Source organism: Macaca fascicularis, chromosome 3 (genome assembly GCF_037993035.2).
Source record: "Macaca fascicularis isolate 582-1 chromosome 3, T2T-MFA8v1.1".
NCBI lineage: Eukaryota > Metazoa > Chordata > Mammalia > Primates > Cercopithecidae > Macaca > Macaca fascicularis.
In genome coordinates, this window is record NC_088377.1 from 111,592,374 (window position 1) to 111,618,717 (window position 26,344).

The following is a 26,344-nucleotide window of genomic DNA, read 5'->3' on the forward strand; positions in this document are numbered from 1 at the left end:
TTTTTAGCTGATTCCCATAAAATTGCAAAATCATCCTCTAGCAGGTCATTTCATTCCACAAGAATTAAAATAAAATAATATTTAAAAGACTATAACAACTATAAGATTTGCTAACATGAAAAATTTTGTTTCCTTGTTTTCTTCTGATTTACCCAGTTACAGTCATCCAGAAGCAGTTAGTCTCTTACCTCCAAAATGTTATTGCAAAGTAAATTCTTAAAAATTATTTAGCAAAATAACTTCTAGAATTTTAAATACCTAAATAAATGCATATTAGTTCCTATTTTAGTGCATATATTCATTTACTCACATAAGAGACATTTATTCTGTGACAATTACGAGCTCTCTGAAGATGCTGGGGATACAATAATAAATAGGCTATAGATATCTGAAGATGCTGGGGATACAATAATAAATAGTCCTCAAAGATTCCTCAACTGAGTACAATGTAATTTTGATACAGAGATATATGCACAGAGATATGCCTGGGCATATTTGGGCATATACATTTGGCATAAAATATGAAGTGACTATTTGGGGTGGCCTGGTGGTTAGGAAGGTACCAGGTATAGCTTAACAGAGAGAAAATATATATCATCTGAGCATTCAAAGATGAGTATAAGCTATTCAAGAAGGCACTTTTTAAAAAAATTTATTTTTTATTATTATTATACTTTAAGTTCTAGGGTACATGTGCATAACGTGCAGGTTTGTTACATATGTATACTTGTGCCATGTTGCTGTGCTGCACCCATCAACTCGTCAGCACCCATCAACTCATCATTTACATAAGGTATAACTCCCAATGCAATCCCTCCCTCCTCCCCCCTCCCCACGATAGGCCCCAGTGTGTGATGTTCCCCTTCCCGAGTCCAAGTGATCTCATTGCTCAGTTCCCACCTATGAGTGAGAACATGTGGTGTTTGGTTTTCTGTTCTTGTGATAGTTTGCTAAGAATGATGGTTTCCAGCTGCATCGACGTCCCTACAAAGGACACAAACTCATCCTTTTTTATGGCTGCACAGTATTCCATGGTGTATATATGCCACATTTTCTTAATCCAGTCTGTCACTGATGGACATTTGGGTTGATTCCAAGTCTTTGCTATTGTGAATAGTGCACTTTAAGAAGAGAAAGGAGCATTTGGAAAACCAGATGCGAATGGCTTGTGTGAATGGGAAATGGAAAGATTTGTTCATGGGATTTCAATTTTTTCAGTACTGCTAGGGCAAAGGGGTATGAGGTCATGGAGTGGGGAAAGTTGAGAGGTCAGAGAGGGAATGAGGAGAGAGAGATCCTGCTTGCGATGAGGAGCTTTAGCCTTGTACATAACAGAAGAGGCAGTAAATGGCTCTTTTAGAGGGTAGGAAGACTAGATTTAAACTTTAGAAATTCAAAGGATTGACTGGACAGGAGTATGATGGAATCAGTGGTTAATAACTGGAATGGAGACTGAACAAAGTAGGGAATGAACTATAACAGTAGGCATGATAAGAAAGGGAAGACTTACCAGCAAGCAATAACAGGAGTTAGTATCGGAAGAAATGAAGGGGAACTAGGAGCCTGGTGTGGGTCTGAGATTTCTGGACAGAACATGGTTCTATTTATTTCTTTAGGGAATCACATTGTCCAGCTTAATAAAGAGATGCATGCACATTTTTAAGTGTCTAATTACTGTTACTAATAATTGTTATCTCTCGCAATATAATTTCAAGTCTTTAGGTGTAACTTCTAAGTCTATTCAACTCTTCACAGCCCCTCAGATACATTCAGGTACCATGGATCGGTAGCATCGCTGACAAGGGGTCAGCACTAACTTCTGGCCAACAGGAGACTGTCCTCTTCCCAGTTCAAATACCACCTTGCTTCTTGCTCTTTTCCTGTTTCAGAACCTTCCAAGTTACCTGGGCATCTGTTATTATTAATTTCACTTTGCAAGTTTTGATTTTATAACCTTTAGACAAACTTTATGGTTTTGGAAAGTTCTTGGTAATTCAATTCTACTTCAATAGCATTTATAACTTTACTGGACTATATCATAAATTTTCCTTATAATATATATTTATAAGGAAACACTATTACCTATTTTGAATGGATATAAAAGGCAAATTTTCACCTCTAGATTCATTCAGGCCTCCCCGAAATCCTTTTCTAGACAGATTATGAGTTACACACCTTCTATGTAGTCAACTTTCTCTGGATGACTGTCTGGATAAAGGCATCTCAAACAAATTTCACATAAAATGGTAAAGAGGTAGTAAGTCAAAGTACACTGTAGAAAACGTCATCTTAACAAAAACTCTAAGCAGTTGGGGTAAGCACAATAATGCCCCACTCCAAAGATGTCCATGTTCTATTCCCCAGAATTTGTGAATATATCACATTAGGTGGTAAAGGGAAATTAAAATTACAGATGGATTTAAGGTTGCCAATCAACTGATTTAAAGAAGATTAACTTGGATTATCGAAGGGGTCCTTAAAAAATAAGGAATAGAGAGGCAGAGGAGTGTCAGTGCAATGCCATTTCGGAAGGGCTTGGTTGGTCCTAGCGGCCATGAGGATGGGAGGGCCCACAGCTACAGCTTGCAGGCAGCCTCTGGAAGCCAGAAGAAATAAGGAAAGGCATTCGCTCCCAGAGTCCCCAGAAGGGAACATGCCAGGGTGATGCCTTGATTTAAGCCCAGTCAAAGCCATTTTGGACATCTGACCTCCAGCATTGTAAAATAATAAATATAGATAGGTTTAGGCCAACTAAGTTTGTGATAATTTGTTATAGCATCCACAGGAAAATAATACAGTAGTTGAATGAATTCCAAGACTGGTGCTATTTTGGAAGTCTGAATATTCTGAAATACTGGTTCTGACTAGATCAGATTTTACTGGGCTGTATTTTTAATGCATTATTTTTAGGTAATGTAGTAGGATATTAAAGAGTGGTATTAATGCTATATGATCACATAGCAAAAATGCCAGGACAACAATTTACTTAATACTTAGCACTTTGCCACATTTAATTTTCTATGGTAAAGGTTTTATTAATGTATTTGTTTATTTGCAAAAGATCCAAAAAAGAAAAAAAGACAAAAGGTATAACTTATTTCTTTTAAATCTTTCTGTAAAAGTTCTATAGGGTATAAATATATAAAGGATTATTTAATTTAACCATAAAATACTAAGAATACATTAAATGGCCAAGATAAGCAATTTCCAAAACTTGAGTGGAAATATTTCCCTTTTTTTGTTGCTGTTGTTTTATAGATTCCATTTGAGATATTATTAAGCCAAATACTAACTCTGTGATAGGCCTATTTCTAAGAACAACTTCATTTTTAGTTTAATGTAAGTAAAAGAGGAGGGGGAACAAGTTTAAACCTTTTAACTGCTTCAAAATAGTTAATGAAAATATTTTTTAATTTTATATATGACCTTTATAGTATGAGATACAATTCCAGTCTGTTACAACTTAATCAGCTGAATATAAAATGTAACCTTCCATCTGGTAAATCAATTTAACAGACATAATTGTGCCCCACCATAACTCAGTAAGACACTGAGGAAAACCATTGAAATGCTATTTCCTTTTCTTTAGAAGAGAATTATGTACAATTTCAGCATGCTTTGCATTTCTAAAAGTTAAAGTCAACAGGGAGGTATCATTCTCCTTTACTTGAGTTTCCCATGAGAAAATCAACAGCAAGTTTAAAGCTTGTGCTGTTATTCATGAAACACTCCATAATACTAACTTGGCTTTAACCAGAACATATTATTTGGCAGCTAAAACCTTTAATTAGAATTATGGTTTGAACAGATTTTCACTGAATTCAGATTCTGGAGGGACTCAAAGAACAACACTATTTTTCTAACCAGTTTATTCTATTTCAGATGGTTTAAATGTTGTACTTATGATGGGTAGAAAAAATGTTGTACTTAAGATGGGTTGAAGAAAAAGAGAATGTTGCTCTGATTCACATTTTGTTGGCGTTAATTATGATTCACCATTTCTTAACAAGTACTAAGCATCAGACAAGAAGAGAAGTAGAGAGACTCCATTCAACAAATATTTACCAAGCACTTACTCTGTGCAAGGTTTACACTAGGCATTATGGAAGAAAAAAAAATACATCTGAAAAGATGTTTCCTACTTTAAAAAGGATAAAAAATAGGTGGGGGAAAAGACATAATTTGGTGACAGAGTGGACAAAAGAACAGAGAAGACGACAGAGACAGAACTGAACCCAAAAGTCAAGTTTGCATGTTTGGGAGAGAGGCACTGGCAGAATTGAGAAACTCAGGAGTAGGAAGTCCTGAGTTGTGTAGGATTGAAAGGTCAACTTCCAAATCTGTTACATTTAAATAGTTGCAAGATAACTTGGAAATGTTAGCCTGAAGTCTATGGAAGGGTTGAAGTTTAGAGATGTGGAGTTAGATCCCAAATATAAGAACTTAGAGGAAAAGAATGAAGGCAGTCCTGATCAACCTTTTCATTTTATAGATGAGAAAGCTGGGTTAAACCCTACCATCAGAAACGACTACTGGTTAGCATGAATAACAAGTAGGATCAAAGTCTTTAAGATGGTGACAATTCAAATAGAAAAGCTAAAACAACAGAAGAGACAATGCAGCTTTAGGAACCTCAGGTTTCACGAGCTTCATATTTAAAGGATGTGGTGGTGAAAATAGAGAGGTAAAGCAGATGAATGAAAGGGCAGCCCATGAGGTTAAAATTTTAAGGAGCATGAGTTGGACAATGGGGTCAAAAGTCACAGAGAAAAAGGAAGCCTGAGAAAAATGTACTGATTTCAGGATTTCGGAGTCCCTGGTATTGTTTCAGAACACTGATTTAGAAGAGACCAAAAGCTGAATCAGATGATACACATTTCTATAACATCATAACCTAGCAAAATAACTACTTTAGAATAAATGCTCAATAAAAGTTATTCTAAACTCAATCATATAGGTAATGATAAAATAGGCTCACAGTTTGACAACAAAAGGAAAAAGAAAAAAATTATAGCCACAACACATAGCAGTAAATTTCAATGAATTTTCGTTTCTTTCTAATTCATTGTTTAGGAGAGGGATAGATTTTGAGTGTAAGCATTATAAAATTCAGAAGATGCTTACATTAGGGGTGGTTGAGAAAAATCTCTTAAAATCAGACGCTGAGCTCCTTGAAAGCAAAAATGTCCCTTAATCTACTCTATGTGCTCAGAGTGACCACAACTTCCAGCCCAGTGTTAAGTGCTGAGTAAAAATTTGCTCTCCTCCTTTTTCTTCTCTCCTGTCTCATTTCTCAAAATTAAAAGGGACAACTTTGAAAATGACCTCCTTCTTTGGAACAGCTTGAATTAGAAGATTGCTAATGAAACTCTAAAAAAAAAAGACAAAACTAATAGACTGTTCTTCCCGATATATTCAGTCCCTTCTAATCTTTATTCTATGAAGTAACAGACTGACTGTATTCAGTCTATTATAAATATATCTATTATATTTATATATAAAGATATATATATTATTAAGTCTATTATAAAAATAATTATAATTACTTTATATATTTAATATATATAAAATAATATTTAAATATATCTAATTATTAGGTATATTTATATATCTAATTATAAACATGTACAACTCCTTAGACTATACACTTTAATACAATTTCTTCCAACAAAATATAAAAATTATTTCCTGCTAGTCAGCCTGAAGTTTCAAACTTTAACATATCTAGTTTTAAAACTCAAAAACTTTCTATAAACATAAACTTCCTGATTTTTGTCTTTCACATTCTCCTCTTAGTATCTGCCCCTTAAAAAAGAGATGAGACCTTAACAGTCATGGTCTTTCTTCATGTGGCAGCTTCTCCATTCTCTTTCTGATTAAATCTTTTCCTGTGGTCTCATGTCATTCATCTCTAGGATTTACTCAATACCACCTCTGGATTATCTAATTTATTTATTTTAAACAAGAGAAAGGAATTAAGATGTTTCCAATGCTTATCTATGAAACAGCCAACATTTTATTCCACTTCCTGCCTTCTGTATCACAGAGTTCTTCATCACTGAATTCTGTGTCTACTCATCTTCTTTTCCTACCCTGGAGTCCTCAGTGAGACTTCTCAGGTCTCTAATTCTCTAATATTAACATGCATATCCTCTGCCCTTCCCCATTCCCTCTCTATCTGACAGTCATCTTTCACTTCTAGAGGACTCATAACATCACTGTAATAACAATAAGTATATTAATTCTTAAAAAAGGTAAATATTATCCTAGTAATAAATTCAAAGGGAAATGATTTTCTACATATGTATATGTAGTGGTAATGGCAAACACAATCGATGTGTCTTTAAAAAACATTTCATAAAAACTGGAGACATATTCTTTTTTTCTTATAACTGTACTACAAATGAATGATAATTTGTAATAGCCTCTATATGGAATATTTAAACACATATAACTAAAGTATGTCTATTATTTATGGGCCTATGTTTATCTATCTTCCTTAAAAAATCTAGGAGATTTGAAAAATAGTATTTTCCTTTATAGAATTAGCAAATTAACACATTTTGGCACTACTATCACATTTACAATTTCTCAGAATTCTGTCAATAATCAGCAAATTCGTTCTGAAAGTTTGTTTATGACAAACATATTTGGAAAGCCCAACTTGAAATAGATTTTACTTTTGAAATAGTTTATTATTTGAAAAACTTGTTAAATATTTAGATGCAGGAAGAAAACGTCAATCTTTGGTTTTAAATAATTTGTTTTCCATTGAAAATATCTCTCATCATTGTTTTTAAAAGAATATACCAAACATATGCTATTTCTAAAAGGATTTTGAACTTTATTCATCATTGGACTGAAGTTAACTTAGAAATGACACAACCTAAATTGTTATAAGTCACTACTTTTATTAGAATAGATGCAACATGGTATTTTAATTTTAGCAAAATTGCCATTTTCAATGATAATAGATATAACTTATTCTTGTTCAAAGAATAGGTGGTAAGGGTTAAGAGACTAGATTCTGAAATAAAACTCGCTGTCCTCAAACCTGGCATTGTACATACTGCCATAATAAAGAAAATGAGAACTGAGGAAAGTTAGTAAACCTCTCTGTGTTCTCTCATCTATGAAACTGGTGAGAAAAAACAATATCTACTTCTAGGATTATTGTATGGCATTAATAAGATATAGGTAAGATGCCTAAAATGGATCTAGCACATAGTGACCAAAGTTATCTATTCTACTATATAAGTCTGTTAACATTAATTTTCTTCAAAATTATTATTGAACAAATGTATATTATTCTTGCTAGTTGTGATCTAGAATCCATTGATTACTTATTTATTCCTGACCAAATAATACCCCAAAGTAATTTGCTGCTCCCTTATCAGTGTTTTACTATGGAAAAACACAGTGTGGTGTCTAAAGCAGGTAAAACATCATTATCATGTAATAAATTATTATGCTCTTCTTGCTATTACATTCTTTATTCTCCAAACATGATTTACATTACAAAGGTCTCAATGCATTTCTCTGGAAAATACAGCATTCATCTCATAAATCTTACATGATCACCTATTATAATGTTTCAAAAATGAAGGATTTGACATGACTCTATTGTGCTGTTAGCAGCAGTTTTAAAATAAACAGGAAAGAATGTAACAGGAAAGAATATATATTATCTGCACTGTTGAGGCCCACAAAATAAAACAGAAATCCTGTTTCTGAGTAAACTTGATTATTATGGAGGTGCAATGGTTACATGGGAATAGAATAGCAGCAAAGGCAAATTAAGGAACCGAATTGTAAGATTTCAACATCACTGTTTTGGGGCAGAAAACATAGAGGACTGGGAAAAGTTTCCTTTGAGTTGAAGTGCTTAAAATGGCTTTTGAAGAAAGGGTAGACAATTTAGATTTGAAAAGTCCACTGAGGAAAGGCCAAGTGCATTTGTGAAAATCCACACAAAACTCTATAAACAGAAAATTTTACACATCAAAGCTGCCCATTAGATGGATGAATGCTGGTTAGGGTTTTGCTCTCAGTCCAGGTAAACTGAGAGGTAAACTGCAAACTCCATCTAAACTTCTGTAAGGGGCAAGTGAGATAAGCTGTTTGAATGAGATGATCCTGGGAATTTATCAGAATGGCCAGGGAAAGAGTGCTTGTTTTTGCCATTGTTGTTAAACTGTGAAGAGGCGAGCCTAGGCTTGCTCTGGGTTATCATCGTCAGAATTTGGAGGGAGCATTACTGCACATAAAGCCCAGAAAAGGCAAGACTGGAACTCATACTTCTAATAACAAAGTTTAAACACACTGAATTAATAACATTATCTAAGCACCTGGACAATAGGAAAATTCATTTAAATGACTCCCTCCAAACACCTCCCACTTTTTAAAGCAAACTAATTTGTATTTGGTTCTTGCTTCTTAAAAATTAATGAGTTCTGAAAATATAAGTCTGTTTAGACATTAGATCTTCTTTAGGTGATGTGACTTAGAATGCTTTTACTAAGGCTTGTGTTCAAACTCGGAGGGAAGAGTTTGCTGTGACTGGTTAGTGAACTCTGTCTTGGACACTGGAAGGGTTTCATCATGATGCTTATGCCACACATGTGCTTGTCTTGGTGTATACTTGTGCTGTACTACATGATAGTCACTAGACACAGGTGGCATTTTAAACTTAAATTCAGATGAATTAGTTTACAAGATTAGTTATGAGCTAACAAATTAGTTAACAAAAATTTAGCTCCTAAGTCATACTAGCCACATTTCAAGTGTTCAATTTCAAGTGGCAACATGCAGCTAGTGGCTACTGAATTGAACAATGCCAGTATAGAACTCTTCCATCAAATTATATTTGGCAGTGCTGGTCTATGCTATTTTCAAAGAACCACATATGTACAGCTACAATAGGCTAATAAATTCTCTCCAAGAATTTCTCTTCATTACTTCTGTGTTACCTACTTTAAAATATATATAATGACATTAAAATACCCATTTTGAAATAAAGATACTGAAGGCTTACAACTTAAAATAAAAGTAACATCTTAATGCCTTTTCCCAGCTATATTCCTTGGGTGGCTTGGATTTTGCTTTCATTCAAGAATGCCTATAATCTGAAAATATGAAATAGTAGTTCCTCAAGAAGTAAGGTGGTTCAACTGTTCAACTGCTGAATTAAATAAAGTATCAGTCAACCTATTAAGAACCTATTATATGTGCCTCACTGTGAAGACTGTGAGCTCCTTAATGTCAGAAATCTTTTTTTACTTATTCTGGTTTATTTAATATTTATGTCTAGGCCCAGCACAAAGTGTGGTTTGTCAAATAAAGAAGGAAGATGTTACAAGCATTATCTTTATAGACATTTTTATCATCTAATTGGGATGAACAGGATAAAAACAACATTATAAAATTTAATATCTCATAATTAACAAAATTACCAGCTTTTATAGCAAAAATTACAATGATATGAGAATACAGATAAGGGAAGTGTCAGAATAAAGTTCTATGAAAAATACCTTTTGAATTTATCTTGTATGTGAATATGTGGAAAATAATGGAGGAATCAATATGAATATTAAAATGAAAATAAGAGGATAAAACACAAATAATTCTACAAAAGAGGAGGCTGGTAGACATAAACTAAAACAAAGTCACTTGATAAAAAATCTGATACGTCACGACAAACTGTTATTATGTGCTGCTTTGAATAATAAGATAGTCCTTAACCAAGTCCCCCTCCCCTCCCACTCCTCTCTCCAATTTCTTTGCCATAAAGAACACTTCCATTTTAAAGTAACTGAGTTAGAGGCTGAAAATTTAAGGAAAATATGATCTTAAATGTTTCATCATTTATTTTATATCTCTTAATTTACTTCATTAGGTAAGTCTAAAGACATACACATGCGTATATTTGCATGAAATAGTTCCTCAGTGTTCTCAGTTCAATAGTTGTGAATATTATAAATTAGGAATCATTTTTCAATCAGTCTCATGATTATACAACAGATGGCTAAATGCTTTTAAAGTCTTAATTATTATTTTTTGCCAATTTCTCATTCCAATCTTATCTAAAATGTCCTGCCTGTTCTAAATGAGCATTTTATGAGGAGTGAAAAATATGTCATTAGACTTTTCTATAGTTACCAATTATGACTAATTTGAGATACAACTGTGCAAAAGCACGGTCATTTATTTCTTATACATTCTTCAAATAATTAATATATTTTTATCACACCTCCTTATGAAACACAATTATATATCTCCTTCTTAGTTTCATATACAATCCTAGGAATCATTTGGTCCATTTGCACTTAATTGAAAAAACTGAAATTAACATCATGAAGCACTATGCTCATAGTCATGTATTAGTGACAGGGTTAAGACTAAAAATTAAGTCTCCTTTTGTCATTCTAATTCTTCAATAATTACCTTATATGGCTACTACTAATATTTCCTACCATTAATTCTATACTATTATTCTTAATAATTCATACTGGCAATATGTGCTGAGACTTATGTCAGGCACTGTGCTGGGCAGTATATTTTTGCTTACAATAACACTGGAAGGCAAATTTTTCCATATTTGCCATTTGAAGAAACTGAAGCTCAGAGAAATCTGCACTATGTGCAGGTCACACAGCTATCAACAGTGCCAAGCTAGAATTCTCAGCCTTGTTTATCTAATGCCAAGCCATGAAATTATTTTCCATGCTTTGTCTTTCCAGGCTACATTAGCTTTTCCGCAAGCAAAATATTTGAGTTACATTTTCGAAGTTCTTTCAAGGCTGATTCATTATCACACAATTGTCATTTGATACTTGCTCTTAGCCCCAACTACTTTTATATAAATTGCATATGCAATCGATGAAACCAGCTTCTCACTTACTGAACTGTGAAATTTAAATCATTTTGTTCATTGATTCAAAACTAACATACTTAACTTTTTCATCAAAAATTTTTAGGATTATTGATTTATACTATGTTTGTTATTTTAAAATAAAAAAGTATAAATTATAAATTCATATTATTTCTTTGTCATGAGGAATCTTAGTATTCTGGACCATTTAATTGTTGGATAAATACTACAGTAATTAATCAATTACAACATTTACAATTACCTTGTATACCACTAACTCCCTGCCACCAGAAAGCACTGCTAAACTATAAATATCCATTAGAGCAATTCAGATTTCAGATGTTTGTTTAAAAAGTGAGCATCTTAAAATCAACTAAATATGTTCTTTTAAAATTGCTAACTTTTCATAATCTAAATGATTACATCAAAAAGACTATTAAAAAGTAAATTATTATTTAGTAAAATAATATTATTTTAAAAGTGAATCTTATTTGAAAAGAAGCTAAATTTTTCTCATTTGATAAGGGTTAAAAATTGGTTTGATTTTCATACCTTACTACATGGTTTAATGTTATGAAAACAGTAACACAAAAATCGACAAAAAGTCCTCATAATTCCCAAGTCTTGCTTACAAAATGTGACTTAAAATAAAATAATTTCAACCTAATTTTCTCTCTCTCAGTTTTTAGCACATGGACTTGTTAATCATGAGCAAGCTGGGCACTGATGTTAATCTTCAAAAAATATATAATCATTAATTTGTAAGAATAATATTGCTCAAATATGAATCTGTCACCTCAAAAAATGAAAAAGTTGAGTTTTTAAAAGTATTTTTTATCCTTTACAGATTTAAAAGTAAGCGGTAGTCTTCTGGTTTCATTTTCAACATGTGAAGAACTGGGGAATCTTCACTCCCAACCTCACAAGTAAAAAGCTGAACAAAATAAAATTTAAGATTATTTTCTTAGATCTATCAGAGAATTAAGGTTTCAGGGCAACTTGCATGCTAAAATCTGGAGAAACAGGAAAATACAGAAAATCACAGCTGAGCTCAGCTTACAGGGAGCAAAAGCCACTGGAGTCAGTAACAAATAAATATTTAAATGGTAACTTTAATGAGTTGTTGAAGGCATGAATTGCTGGAGGCTGAATGTGAACCAGCTTGAGAGTTAAAAACTCCAGGGGCAGCTGGGTGCAGTGGCTCACTCCTGTAATCCTAGCACTTTGGGAGGCCGAGATGGGTGGATCACGAGGTCAGGAGATGGAAACCATCCTGGCTAACGTGGTGAAATCCCATCTCTACTAAAAATACAAAAAAATTAGCCAGGAGTGGTGGCGCGTGCCTGTAGTCCCAGCTACTCGGGAGGCTGAGGCAGGAGAATAGCATGAACCCGGGAGGTGGAGCTTGCAGTGAGCTGAGATCATGCCACTGCACTCCAGCCTGGGTGACAGAGCAAAATTCTGTTAAAAAAAAAAAAATCCAGGGGCCCCATCTCAGAAGAATACTACATTTTCATGGGTTTTACTTCCAGGAACCCAACCAGTTTCTCTCAGTGAATATATGAGAAAAACTCCCTTTCTGTTTAAGTGAAGGTAGGGAGTAGGAGTGGGAGAGGGAAGAAAAGTAACCATTTTGTAATACTTGTCTAATGAAAAAGTAACAATTTTGAAATACACACAAAGGATTCTTCACAAACGAAAGCCTGCTCTCCAAGGGAAAATATTTCACAGAGCCTTATCTGACCCAAGGGAAAAGGCAACTAGTAAATCTCAGCCTCCTCTAGCTTTCCTATCTTACTTAAGGGGAGGAAACAGCCTAAGAAGTAGTTCAAGGGATCACAGCACACAAACTCAGGCCTACTTAAAAAAATCAAATTTAGTCATAAGGTTATAGAACATTTCTCCTGTCCAATACCTTACCACCACATCAACCAGGTTCTGCTATTATAATAGTGAATTAAAACTGAGGGAGCTGCAGGACACAAATTCTATTTAAGAAGGAGCTCTTAGGGAAATCCCAAAGCAATGGGAGAATGAAAAAAATCAAAGGAAACTAGAGGAAACTGAAGACTCTCACATTTATCACTACAACAGATATTAAACAAAGCCCAGCTCCAGCCAGATTAACATAAAACCTCACACCAAAATTACTCAATTTATATTGTCCAATACATCACGTCAAGCTTTTAACAAAAAATTATAAAGCATCCTAAAAGGCAAGAAAAACAATCTGAAGAGACAAAGCAAACATCAGACCACACTCAGTTATGACACAGATTTTGGAATTAACAGAAAGGGAACTTAAAAGAACTAAGAGTAATATGTTAAGGGTTCTAATGGAAAGTTGGCAACTGGCAACAACGGATGGATAATGTAAACAGAGAGATGGAAACTAGGAAAGATTGAAAAGAGAATGCTGGAGATCAAAAGCACAGTAGTAGAAATAATTTTTTAAAAAGTCTTAATGAGCTCATCAGTAGACTGGACACAGCTAAGGAAGGAATCAATAACTTTGAAGATATGTCAATAGAAACTTCCTAGAAAGAAAGGAAAAAAAAATTTTAAATGGAACAGAATTCCCCAAAACTCTAAGAAAATTGCAAAAGCTATAACATATTCCTAATGGGAATAGCAAAATAACAAGAAAGAAAGAATAAATATTTGACATAATAATGGCTGGGAATTATCCAAAATTAATCCAGACACCAATCCATACATACAGGAATCTCAGAGAATATGAAGCAATATAAATACCAAAAACTCAACATCTCGGCATATCATATTCAAATTGTAGAAGATAAAAGATAAAGAGATCTTCAAAGAAACCATAGAAAAAAAGAAAACACTTTATCTATAGAGCAAGGATAAGAATTAGATCAGATGTCCTGTCATAAGCTGTAGAATACAAAAGAAAGTATAGGGAAGTACAAAATGTTGCCAAAAAAATTTTAAAAAAGAACACAAATTATCCCAGACAAGAAGGAGAAATAAAGCACTTTCTTGGACAAATAAAAACTAAGGACATTTATTGCCTGTAGGCCTGCCATACAAGAAATGTTAAAAGTTTTTCAGTGAAGAGGAAAAGGATATAGGTCAGAAAGTCAGATCTATATAAAGGAAGGAACATATGAAAGTAAAAGAAAATCTTTTATCTTCATTATCAATTGATCTAATAGTTAACTGTGCACAATAATAATAGGAACAAAATACTGGATAATTGTAGCTTTTGGAAAACAGAAATAAATAACAGCAATATAAAGAATAAAAGGGAGAGATTAGAAATACACTTTTATAAGGTACCTGCATCACCTGTAAAGTGGTATACTGTTATTTGAAAGTGGACATGCATTCACTATAAATGTATTTATCAAACTCCAGAGAAACCACTGAAACATATTTTTAAAAGAGGTACAATTGATATGTTTAGAGAGTAGAGAGCATTGAATTATATAAAGTTCTCAGCACCAGAGGAGTCAGAGAAAGAAGTGAACATTTTTAAAAAAACAAGTAAATATAATGAAAAAAAACCAGTTACAAACATTGTAGGTATTAATCTAACTATATTAATAATCATTTAAAATGTGAATTGCCTCAATACACGAAGAGAGGCTGTCGGTAAATTTAAAAAACAGGACCTAACTACATATTGCTTAAAAGAAACCCTCTTTAAATAAAAGTCACACATCAAAAGTAAGCAATGGAGAAAGATATAACATGTTCACACTAAACAGAAGGATGTTGGAAAAGCTATATTAATTTCAGACAGAGCATATTTCAAAGCAAAGAAGATTACTGAAGATAAAAGAGGTGTTTGTTACATATTGTTAAAACAGTCAGTTCTCCAAGAAGATATAACAATCCTTAATATGTATGCTCCTAATAATGTCACATCAAAATACATAAGCAAAACCTGTCAGAACTGGAAGGACAAACAGACAAACCTATTATGGTTGGAGACTTTAGTACATCTAACCAAAACAGAATATATTCTGAGGCATAAGATGTACTTCAACAAATCTAAAGGAACAGAATGTGTATGCAGTACATACTCAGGCCACAATACAAATCAATAACAGAAAGCTTAAAATAAATAACAGAAAGACAGCTAGCAAATACTCAAGTAATTAGAGATTAAATAATATAACTCTAAATAAAACATGACTTAAAGAAGAACTCTCAGGATAAATTTCAAAATATTTTCAACTAAATGAAAATGAAAATACAACATATCAAAATTTATGGGATGCTGTAAAGGCCGTGCCTAGAGGCAAATTTATAGCATTGTGTATATATTAGAAGAAAAGACAAAAATTGAATAATCTGAGCTTCCACTTTAAAAAAATAGAGGAAAAATAACAATCTAAGCTTAAAGTAGGCAGAAAAAAAAGTAAAAATTAACAGGAAAATCAAAATGATTATAACCACGAAATCAATAGAGAAAACTCAACAAAACAAAGAACTGGTCCTTTCAAAGATCAACTGATGAAACTACAGTGAGACTGTCAGGAAAAAAGACGTAAGAGAGAAGAAACCAGTAACTAATATCAGAAATAAAAGAGGGGTCATATCATAGCTATTGATGCTGTGGATGTTAAAAGGATAATAAAGCAATATTATGAATAACTCTCTACTAACAAGTTTGAAAACTCAAATGAATGAATTATTTGAAAAACACAAATTACTAAAACTGACATGTGGAGAAAGAGATAATCTAAATAGGCCTATATCTAATGGAAGAGAATGAATCAATAATTAATAACCTTCCAAAAAATAAAGCGCCAGGTCCAAATGGTTTCACTAGTAAATTTTACCAAATACTTAAAGTGTAAATGGTATCAATACTCTAATCTCTTCCAGAAAATAGGACTACTTTCTAACTCATTCTATGAGGACAGCATTACCATACTGCCAAAATCAGATATAGACATTATATAGGAATAGATAGGCATCAATCAATTATCTCTCCTGAATATATATTTAAAAATCTTCCACAAAATACTAGCAAATCAAATCCAATGATGTACAAAAAGTATTGTACAACACAAGCTAGTAGGATTTTCTGGTATATGAGGCTGGTTCACTATTTGAAAATTGGCTAATGTAAACCATTACATCAAATGGCTTTTTAAAAAATCATGATTATATCAGTTGATACAGAAAAGGGACTTGACAAAACCCAACATAATTTGTAAGGACTCTCAGAAAATTAGGAATAGAGGGAACTCTTGAATTTGGCAACACAAACACAAAATCTACAGCTAATATCCCACTTGATGGTGAGAAACAAAATGTTTTCCCCTGACATTGGGAACAAGGTAAGGATGTCCCCTTTTACTTCTCCTACTCGACATCTCAACATCATTTTGAATGTCCTAGCTAGTGCAATAAGACATAAAAAAGAAAAATAAAAAAGGCATACAGATTGGGAATGAAGAAATAAAGTAAAGTTTTTGTCCACAAATCACATCGTCTATGTAGAAAATCCCGAAGAATCAATAACAACAAAAAGCTCCGGCAATGAATAAGCTGTTACATAAATTTGCAAGATAGAAAGTTAATATACAAAAGTCAACTGCTTTCCTACATGCCAGCAACAAACCATTTGAATTTGAAATTTAAAACACAGTAACATTTACATTAATACCAAAAAAATTAGGAAAGTATAAATCTAATAAATTATGTAGAGGATGTAAATGAGAAAAACTAGAAAACTTTGATGAAAGAAATCAAAGAAAATCTAAATAAAAGAATTATTCATATTCATGGATAGAGAAACTCAGTATTGTTCAGATGACTATTCTCAACTTGATCTTTAGATGCAGCATAATCCCAGTTAAAATCCCAGTAAGTAACTTGGTCAACATAGCAAAACCCTATCTCTACAAAAAATACAAAAATTAGCCAGGCATGTTGGTATGTGCCTATGCTCCCAAGCTACTCAGGAGGCTGAGGAGGGGAGATCACTTGAGCCCAGGAGACTGCACAACTGCACTGCAGCCTGGGAGACAGAATGAGACCCTTTCTCCAAACAAAACAAAACAAAATTCCAGTAAGTTATTTCATGGTTATCAACAAACAGATTCTAAAGCTTATACCCAGAGGGAAAAGACTCAGGATAGCCCACACAATATGGAAGAAGAGTTAAGAGGACTTAAAGTACCATACTTGTAGAATTACTATGAAGTTACAGTAATCAGGACAGTGTGGTATTGGCAAAAGAATAGACAAGTAGACAAGTGAAATAGAATAGAGAGTACAGAAATAAACCTATACAAATATAGTCAACTGATCTTTGACAAAGGAGCTAAGACAATTCTTTGGAGAAAGGATGATAGTCTCTTCAACAAATGTTGTCAGCAAAATTGGATATCGATATGCAAAACAATGAATCTAGACAAGGACCTTATCCTTTTCATTGAAAGTAACTCAAAATAAATTATAGATCTAAATGAAATACTGTAAAACTTCTAGAAGAAAACATAGGAAAAAATCTAGTTAACCCTGGGTTTGGCAACAAATGTTTGGATATAAAACTAAAAGCATGGTCTGTGAAAGGAAATACTGATGTTTAATAAAATTAGAATCTTCTGTTCTGTGAAAGACAATGATACAAGAATTAAAAGATAAACTACCGATTGAGGAAAAATATTTGTAAGACAAATAGCAAATAAAGAATTTGTGCCCAAAATACACAAATAATTATTAAATCTCAATAAGAAAACAACACAATTTAAAAAATGTAAAATATCTAAAAAGACATCACCAAAGATGATATAGAGATAGCAAATGACATATGAAAAGATGCTCAGCACCACTTCTCATTACGGAATTACAAATTAAAACTGCGATGAGAAACTACTACATACCTATTAGAATGACTAAAACTGGAAAAAAAACTGAAAATACAAAGTGCTAACAAGTACGTAGAGCAACAGGAACTCTGTTGTATTGCTGGTGGGCATGCAAAATGGTACAGCCACTTTGGAAGACAGTTTGACAGTTTTTTGTTGTTTGTTGTTCTTTTTTTAACATCAAGTCTTACCATATAATCCAGTTAATGCAGTCCTAGGTATTTATCCCATTGAGTTGAAAACATGTCCATACAAAGACTGCATATGAACGTTTATAGCATCTTATTCATAATCCCCAAAATGTGGAAGCAACAAAAATGTCCTTCAAGAGGTAAATGGATAAACAGTGGTTCAGCCATACAATGGAATATTATTCAGTAACAAAAAAAGCTTCAAGCTACCAAAATACATGGAAGAATCTTAAATGCATATTGCCAAATAAAAGAAGCCAGTTTGAAAAGGCCACATATTGTAGCTTTATGACATTCTGCAGAAGGCTAAACTACAGAGACAATAAAAAAATTAGCGGTTACCAAAGGTTGGGTGGGGGAAGGATGAATAGGTGGGACACAGGAGATTTTTAGGGTGGTAAAACTATTCTATATTGTTCTGTAATGGTGAATATATGACATGATATGATGCATTTGTTAAATCTCATAGAATCTTACAACACGGAGTAAACCTTAATATAAACTATGGACTGCATTAACAATAATCTATCAATAGTTGTTCTTTAATTGCAACAAATGTACCACACTGATGCAAGATATTTAAAAAGCAGAAACCTAGGGGTTAGGAGGAGGCAACAATAGGGGAACTCAACAATATCTGTTTGATTTTTCTGTAAATATAAAACTTTTCTTAAAACTAAAGTCTGCTAATTTTAAAATGAAATTAATAGCAGAAATTAAAACTCTGGCCCTAGTGAGTACAGAACATCAATCAGACTTCCTCCTACAATGAACAACAAAAACAAGCCTGCTGTTCCCTTTTTTATTTTATTTTTTAAGAGACAGGGTCTCCCTATGTTGCCCAGGTTGGGCTCAAATTCCTGGGCCAAGCAATCCTCCCTCCTCAGACTCCTGAGTCACTAGGACTATAGGCATGCAGCCTGCTGCTTCTTTGGATACCATAGTGAGCTCTGAAATGCCAGAGAATATGCAAAATTAGCAAATAACTTTATCCTCATTTTGACAATAGCCTTGCGAGTTGCCCATAGCTTAAAAAGAAAATATTGCTCACTTTTTTCTTAGCTTAGTTGTTTTATTAATAAAGGTGGAAGAATGTAAGACATTAAAAAGACCTTCTACAAAAAAGAGATTTAGTTTTGGTATAATAGAAATAAATAAAATTTCCTTATCAACTACAAACATACAGTCAAGAGTAAGCACTCCTTAAATCCTAGGTATGATCCTAAGTGCTTTACATGCATTATTTAATTGAATTCTAAAAATAACTGTGCAAATCAAGTGCGATTATTATCCTCAATTGACAGATGAGGGAATCGTGGCCTAGAGAGGTTAAATTAACTTCTCAAGATTGAGGACCCAAATTTTCAAGTGGTATGTGTAGCTTCAAAGCCTGAATTACAATGGCCATATTACTTCTCAATTCTGAGAAAATGAGTTTAAGATTCATTAAAAGAAGTTTATTTCAATAATTTTAAACAAGTTTAGTCAAAACAACGTAACCAAGATAGAGTACTAAGATATATAAAAATGCTCCAGTGTTTGTCAATCTTGAATAAGATTTTGAGCAAATATCATTATAAGCCTAAGCCATCTTAATGATATCTTTGCAGAAATGTGTATAATGTTCATGTATACAATGCACACATGCACAAGTGTATTCTGAAAGACACAGAATGAGGGGGAGAGAGAGGAAGAGATATTCTAAACCATTAAAAATAATTATTGTGTTAATTTTTATTATAATGATTTGAAGAGGTCATCAAGGTACTAGAACATAACTGCTGACTGCTATACCAAAAGGTAATTTACAAAGCTACATATCTCATCTCTGCCTTCTTTCCAATTTCCTCAGTGTGGAAAATGATACTGGCCTTCCAAAACCTTCACTTATGTTTGGACTCTTTCCATCTTTGAGTCTTATTCTAGTGTTGCTGACCATTAAAATAAATATTTCAGTGGGGCTGGAAAAGTCTCTTATTAGCCCAAGCCAAGCTTTATATGGCTTGTGCACTTTAAGAGGTTAATCTAGCCAGCCAACTCACTTTGTTCAGAAGTATTAAATGGAAAGACTGTAATATTCAAAGAAAGGCAAAGTTCATTGGGTAAAACCTCAATAATATAATGGAGCATAAAACTTCTAGAAATTTTTATCACGATATTTTATGAAACATACGCACACACTCACTGGAACAGAATCCAATCAAATGGTTTTGAAGGTCAGTTCAAAATCACCACATATGTAGAATCTCTGTGAGAAATATATACCATTTCCAAACTGCCAGGAAATATGTACTATTTCCAAAACTTCCTTTCCCTACTTGATAGTTTATCATCAGTTCAGCAGTTTACTATATAAAAACAATAAAGTCATCTACTACAGCAATGATACCATTTTCAGCCGAAGTATAAGTTTAGTAAAATATTCCACATTTTCATATCAACATATCCTTGTGTTATAGAACAAAATGAATTACAATGTATAATTCTAGAAGGAAGTACTATTTTAAGTGTGGGCAATGCATATAAAAATTAAAAACAATTATGTTATTTTCCACTTCAAAACCAGGGGCCGGAGGAGAAGACACTCCATTCTTACATTTTAAAGAAAAGTGAATTGGAATGGGCATGGTTAGAGCCAACTCTTAATATAATTCCATGTTTCTAAAATGCCCAAATTCTAGGAGCAACTATGATTCTCCTAAGGGGAAGGAAGTAAAGGTCTACTTTGCGTGACAAAGGTCAGATTTCTGCAGGCAAATGAGGTTTCTGTAGTTAACTGTTCCTGGCTTATCACTGTCTGGGGAAGGTCCTAAAAGGTCAAGAGAGGTGTCAAATTGTGTTCCCTGCTTAAGGGACATCCTAGGGCTACCTCAATCAATGTAAGACCATTAGGACTTTTCTAACTCTGATTCCAGTTTTACTCTTGTAAATCTTGCTTGCTAATACATATTGTTGATGTAGATTTAAAAAGAAACTAAAATAGTATCATACATAGATCAAACGATAGAATACACTCATTTAACAACTTCTTTTAACTCTAAGATTGAGTTCAGTGAAATCCAAGCAGACAAGAGAGGTTTAGAATCTGGCTCTAATAACAAAGCATCACTCTACAGTAGCTGTGCTGGTGTTTATACTCTATGATCAATGACACTATTCTAGATTTCATTTAGTATGATGTAGCTTTACACAAACTATCTTAAACAGTTTCCCCAGTCATCACATATGTTTTATTATGGTAAAATTTTATTGTTCACTTAGATTGTAAAGACTTTTGAGTCACTGAAATACAATAAACATTGAAGTCAAAATTATTATTTGACAACATTTCAGTGTTCTTCTTTTAGTGCAACTATATGTCTAAATTTTCTCACAATGGAATTGGAAATACACAAAATGGATTATATTTATAAAAGCTGAAAGTGTTCCACCTATTTTGTAATTAATGAAGGGCATCTCTAAGTATTTTAGATAGAGTGTAGAAAACATCTGTATTTAATTATATCTTACTTTTCTTAAACAGGCAATTGGAATTGAATTAAGGAATATTTTGAAACCCCTATAGAGATATTAAAGTATTAATGGCTGTTCAAGAACTTCATTGCTACAATGCTTGAAAATGTTTAGTTTTATAGATCAACAGCCAGATACTTCATAAATATCAGATTTTCAACATAAAAGGAAGAAACATGAAATACTGATCAAATACAGAAAAAACACCTCTAGAAAAGACCAGGGATTTTTCACTATTATTATATAGCACATAATAAGGCACAGAAAATGTCTTGCATATTTGTGCAAATTTAAATAGGGTTTGTAACATATATATCATGAGAAGGATTTCTTTTTTTTTTTTTTTTTTTTTGAGACGGAGTCTCACGCTGTTGAGAAGGATTTCTTTTTAAATTGTGTTGTGGATTGGGAAAATCTATGAGAATAAATTAACAGCTTGTTATTTATTCTTCACAGAGGAAAAACCTTAAGCTGTTTGCATGGCAACAGTGGGACACAAAGTATGAGTTTTTAGTACTTCTCCTTAAGTATTAAAAATATCAGATTTTCTCTCTGGGTGCTTAATGTTCCCAAATGCCACTTCTTTTCAAAGTCAGTATCAGTTCTGCAGTCAGTTTTCAATCTCCCAGTGGTAAGGATATATTCAAAGGCTCTGCGCTCAGCAGGATAGAAGTCTTTCTCTGTGAATGTAACTGTATCACTCATCAGTAACCTCCTGCCATAAAGGGAATCCATATTTTTCTTTCCTTTTAGTAACTCCTTGGACTCTTGAATGTCAGTCACTTCCCTAAGACCTGGGGTAGTATCTACATAATCTTAGTAAATAGCTCCTACTCATGCTACTCACAAATAAATGTCAAGCCTGCAGATCAAAGTCCCCACATTCTAAAACTCATGTCCTTTATGGATCACTTTTCATAAACTATACTCATGTTTTAGAAATAACATAGAGGTTCACTTTTTGCTTTCTTGCTTTTATCCTAGAAAAGTTTATTTATAAGACACTCTGATTTATAGATAATAGTGTGAAATTCTGATGCAATACATAAAACTCAATTATCTTTGTCTTTGAATAGCCTTCTACTGAAGTATTTTATAATACTTACCATCTTTTAGTAGAAATGCAAAAATCTTTGGGTTATTTAAATTAAAAAGCCACAGGTTGTTCTGCAATAGTTAAAGATCATTTCCTAGTGCCTACAATATATGCTAGATGGCCAATAATAAATTCTAATTCATAATTGATTTTATTTTTAAATCTTCATTATGCTACAGGTAAATGATATGACAGAAAATAGCTTCGGCATGTGTTTTTACAATCTATATTCATTTTAATTACTCAAAATTGCTTGGGAAAATGAATGTAATTATTTGAAATCATTTTCACTCTGCACTTATATAAAATAAATAAATCTATACTTCTTCAAGTAGATCTGAGTCAAATACAATAGACCAAGCTATCTTATATGAATATCTTTTAAGATCAGGTGTGGAGACAAACATTTTTAAATTTACTACTGTCTCTAAATAACTATATTTGGCAAACAACATGAGATTTAGAATAGAATGTACACAAATGCTATTTATACATGTATCTAGTTAAAGTTTAAACATTTATTATAGCAGTAAGCGCATATAAGACATTAAATATATATATATCAGAATGCTCAGAAAGGAGACGAAGACGGAACAACAAACACAATCCTTAGAGCCACAGAACTGTTTACTAAATTCTACATAAAAGCTTCATTGTGCTATTTCCCCTATATAAATGTTAACATAACTACATGAGATTATCAACTATAATTTCACTCTGAGTTCTATTATAATCCACGAGATATAAGGCACGTCACTTACTCAGAAGGTAGCTTTGGCCTTCACTGCTTTCACCATGAAAACAATGAAAATTTAAGGTTTGTAAAATATTTGTCAGAAAAATTAAACTTTATTGTTCTAATTTTTGTGGTAAATGGTTGAGGTACGGCAGAAAAACAGGTCAATGAAAGATATTACAGAGGCCCTATCTAATAGAGAAGTGTTAGGTTTTCTGAGATATCAAATTTTTATTTTTATTTATTCCTAATAAGAAAATAATTTGGCTAAAATTAAAATACGATGAACTTTTAAATTGAAAAAGAGGTATTTTGATTATGTTGTGAATCAACTGATACAGAAATAAGTAGGGTATGTGTGTGCATGTGCACGTGCTTATGAGCATGTTTGCTGATGCTGGGGACAGGAGTGGGGAGGTATATTATCTATGATTCAAATCCTTTGACTTTCTTCTAGAGGTGTGGCAAAATGTAACTTACAGGTGTGTTACAGAAGAGCAAACAGAGTTCTTGTTAAACCAACTTACCAGTTTTTCGAAGGGGGAAATCATCCTTTGCATCTTGTGCTCCTGGTAATGTATACTTGTAGGATGGAGACGTTCCACTAAGGGGTGGAGAGCTTTGATCCAATGATGTGTGGTGGGCAGCCCTAGAAAAGAGAAGGAAGTTTCACTATTTACTCAGTAGTTTTTACTGCATGTCGGTCAGCAATAATCAGCTGTGCATGCTATACACGTGCCTCATGAGTTATGTTTATGCTCTTTCTCCTTAGTGTATACAAACCACAGCCTCATGTAACCAAGTTCACTGTAGCAGTATGCTATTGAATGATGCAGGGTTCCTAAGGATGTCCACCATGTGCTTGGTCATACAATCACATAGAAAAGTTTGCTTCGCTACAGTAATTTATCAAGAGTCTGAGCTTTTGACAATTTGAGATTGTTGCTTATGCTCTCTTAAGAGCCATCTTAGGGGAAAAGTAATCATCTCAATCCTTTTTAGTCAATAGTACAAAACAATCAAGGTAAAAGTAAACATATGCAAGGACTTCATTTTAAAAAATTGCTAGATAGTACATGTGAGTACATGAGAGTAGCCTTTTTTATTGAAAAGACAGGATTTTGCCAGTGGACTCCCATCTCCTGACTTTCGTGTCAGTTTCAGTAGTAAAGAATGGGAATCATATTCTTTAATATGAAACCGATTTTTAAAAATGTTTTCTTTTTCCTGGGTGAATACAATCTAAGAAATGCAATTGTGCTGCTGGAGAATAGTTTATAGGACTGAACATTGACTATATAGTAGATATAAATATCTATAATTATATACGTAACAAAAACAATGAACAGAACATAGTGCCACCATCACAATGATTGTTCTACCATTATTATTTGTTTAAAGCATACATTTTAGAGACTTTATTGGTTTAAGGATATTTCATCTAGCTATAACTGGCAAAAAAGGTATTAAACTCAGATTCTATAAATTAATCATTTGTGGTTATCTGAAGTTGGACTCTACTGAAGCTCAATTCCATAAAAACGAGGTAAATATTGCCAAGTAACGTGTGAGAGCTATGCTTAATATTACCTAAGAGAACAGCTAATGAACTTAACCAACAAATTCTTTGCATGTAGCTGTTCCTCATTTAAAAATGCTACTATCTTTTCTTAGAACAGACTTTAATTTTGAATTATGATTTAGCTATAAATTATGTGTGTAGTTTTAGGTAACAAAATCATGTTTCTTTTTAAATAATTTGTGATATTGATTGAATATCTGAAACTGTTCTTCAGAGATTTGTTTTTCATGTCAACTGATATACATGATGGAAATTATGAAAATCATTCAAAAGTATTTATAAAACATTATGGTATCTGTCTGTTACCTGTTTGGAGATGTAGAGAACGGCAGATACCTATAAAATAGGCTTATAAGTACATTAACTCTTTAAATAGAACTCCCAGGATGCTTACAGTATTAATATAACAGAGTAATCAAGTACTATTTCTATCTTTAATGGTGTGAGGGATTGAAAAATATGTAAGTGTAAAATTCTATGTCATTTGGTAAACAATTTTAAGAAAGAAATGAAACTATTATCTATTAGTCTATTATCCATATATAATTTGCCTATCAGTTCTTTGCCCTGAGTTTTAAAATCACCACATCCTCCATATTTTATTGAAATATTTGTGTATTGGACTTACGGAAATATGGTTCCATAAAAACCATAATACCACAATGTATTATGTTGTCGGGTTGTGTGTCAGAAGCCAAGCTATTATTTTGCTGTCTGGGAAGAAATGAGGTGAGGTAGGCAGGTGTAAACTATTCACTGAAGACTTAGAGTTATTTATTTAGCAACCTTCCTTCTTCCCTTCCCTATCCTCCCTTATCTTCCTTTCTTCCTTCCTTTTTTTTCATTTGAGACAAAATTCTACTAAACTTTTAAAAATAGCTGACCTCCATCTTACACCAAGTCAAGTGTAATAAAATCACAATCTGCCAAATCTTTTGAAATTACTATATAGATATCAGATGCACCAGCTGAGAATGGAAAAATGCAAAGTACAAATGTCTATGCCCACCTCATATTTGTCAGTTATTCATTCATCAAAGAACGTATGTACTTCCTTGCCTTCAAGTTGATAAATGCCACCATTTATTTAGCACTTCTCTCTGTTATGTACTTTACCACATTATTTCATAGGACTGTCCCAGCAACCCTATAGGGCATGCACTATTATTTTTCTCTTTTTATGGAGGAGGAAACTGATCCTTTGAGAATTCAAGGAACTTGCCCACAGCCAGACAGTTGAGAAATGGCAGGCTAAGGATTTGTGCCCAGGTCAGCTAAATACAGAACCTGTGTTCTTTACCCCGGGAATGAAAACAGCCAAACACTGAACATACGTGTACCAGAGCTTGGGATGGCGGCTCACGGAATGATTTTTTCCATTAGTTGGAGTGTCTTTCGTTGCTGATTTACTCAATAGGAATTCTTGAAGCTTCTGCTTTACTTCTGTACTTGCCACTGCCCCTGAAACACAAACACACACACACACACACACACACACACACACA

The 26,344-nt window shown here is 33.1% G+C and overlaps 1 protein-coding gene across 50 annotated transcripts in view; it reads right to left on the bottom strand.

Moving 5' to 3' along the window:
- HDAC9 (histone deacetylase 9) overlaps positions 1 to 26,344 on the bottom strand; it is a 921,222-nt gene that overhangs the window by 386,111 nt on the left and 508,767 nt on the right. For 34 of the 50 annotated variants that reach the window (XR_012432611.1, XM_045387612.3, XM_065542223.1 and 31 more), the window contains 2 exons: positions 26,174 to 26,300; positions 23,785 to 23,906 (listed from right to left, as the gene is read on the bottom strand). Coding sequence is in view for 47 of the 50 variants with exons in the window: in XM_045387612.3 (XP_045243547.1) it covers positions 23,785 to 23,906; positions 26,174 to 26,300 (249 nt within the window). In the remaining 3 variants the exon portion in view is untranslated. The remainder of the gene's footprint in view (positions 1 to 23,784; positions 23,907 to 26,173; positions 26,301 to 26,344) is intronic. The other 16 variants (XM_074035372.1, XM_074035361.1, XM_065542221.2 and 13 more) reach the window with 1 other exon arrangement.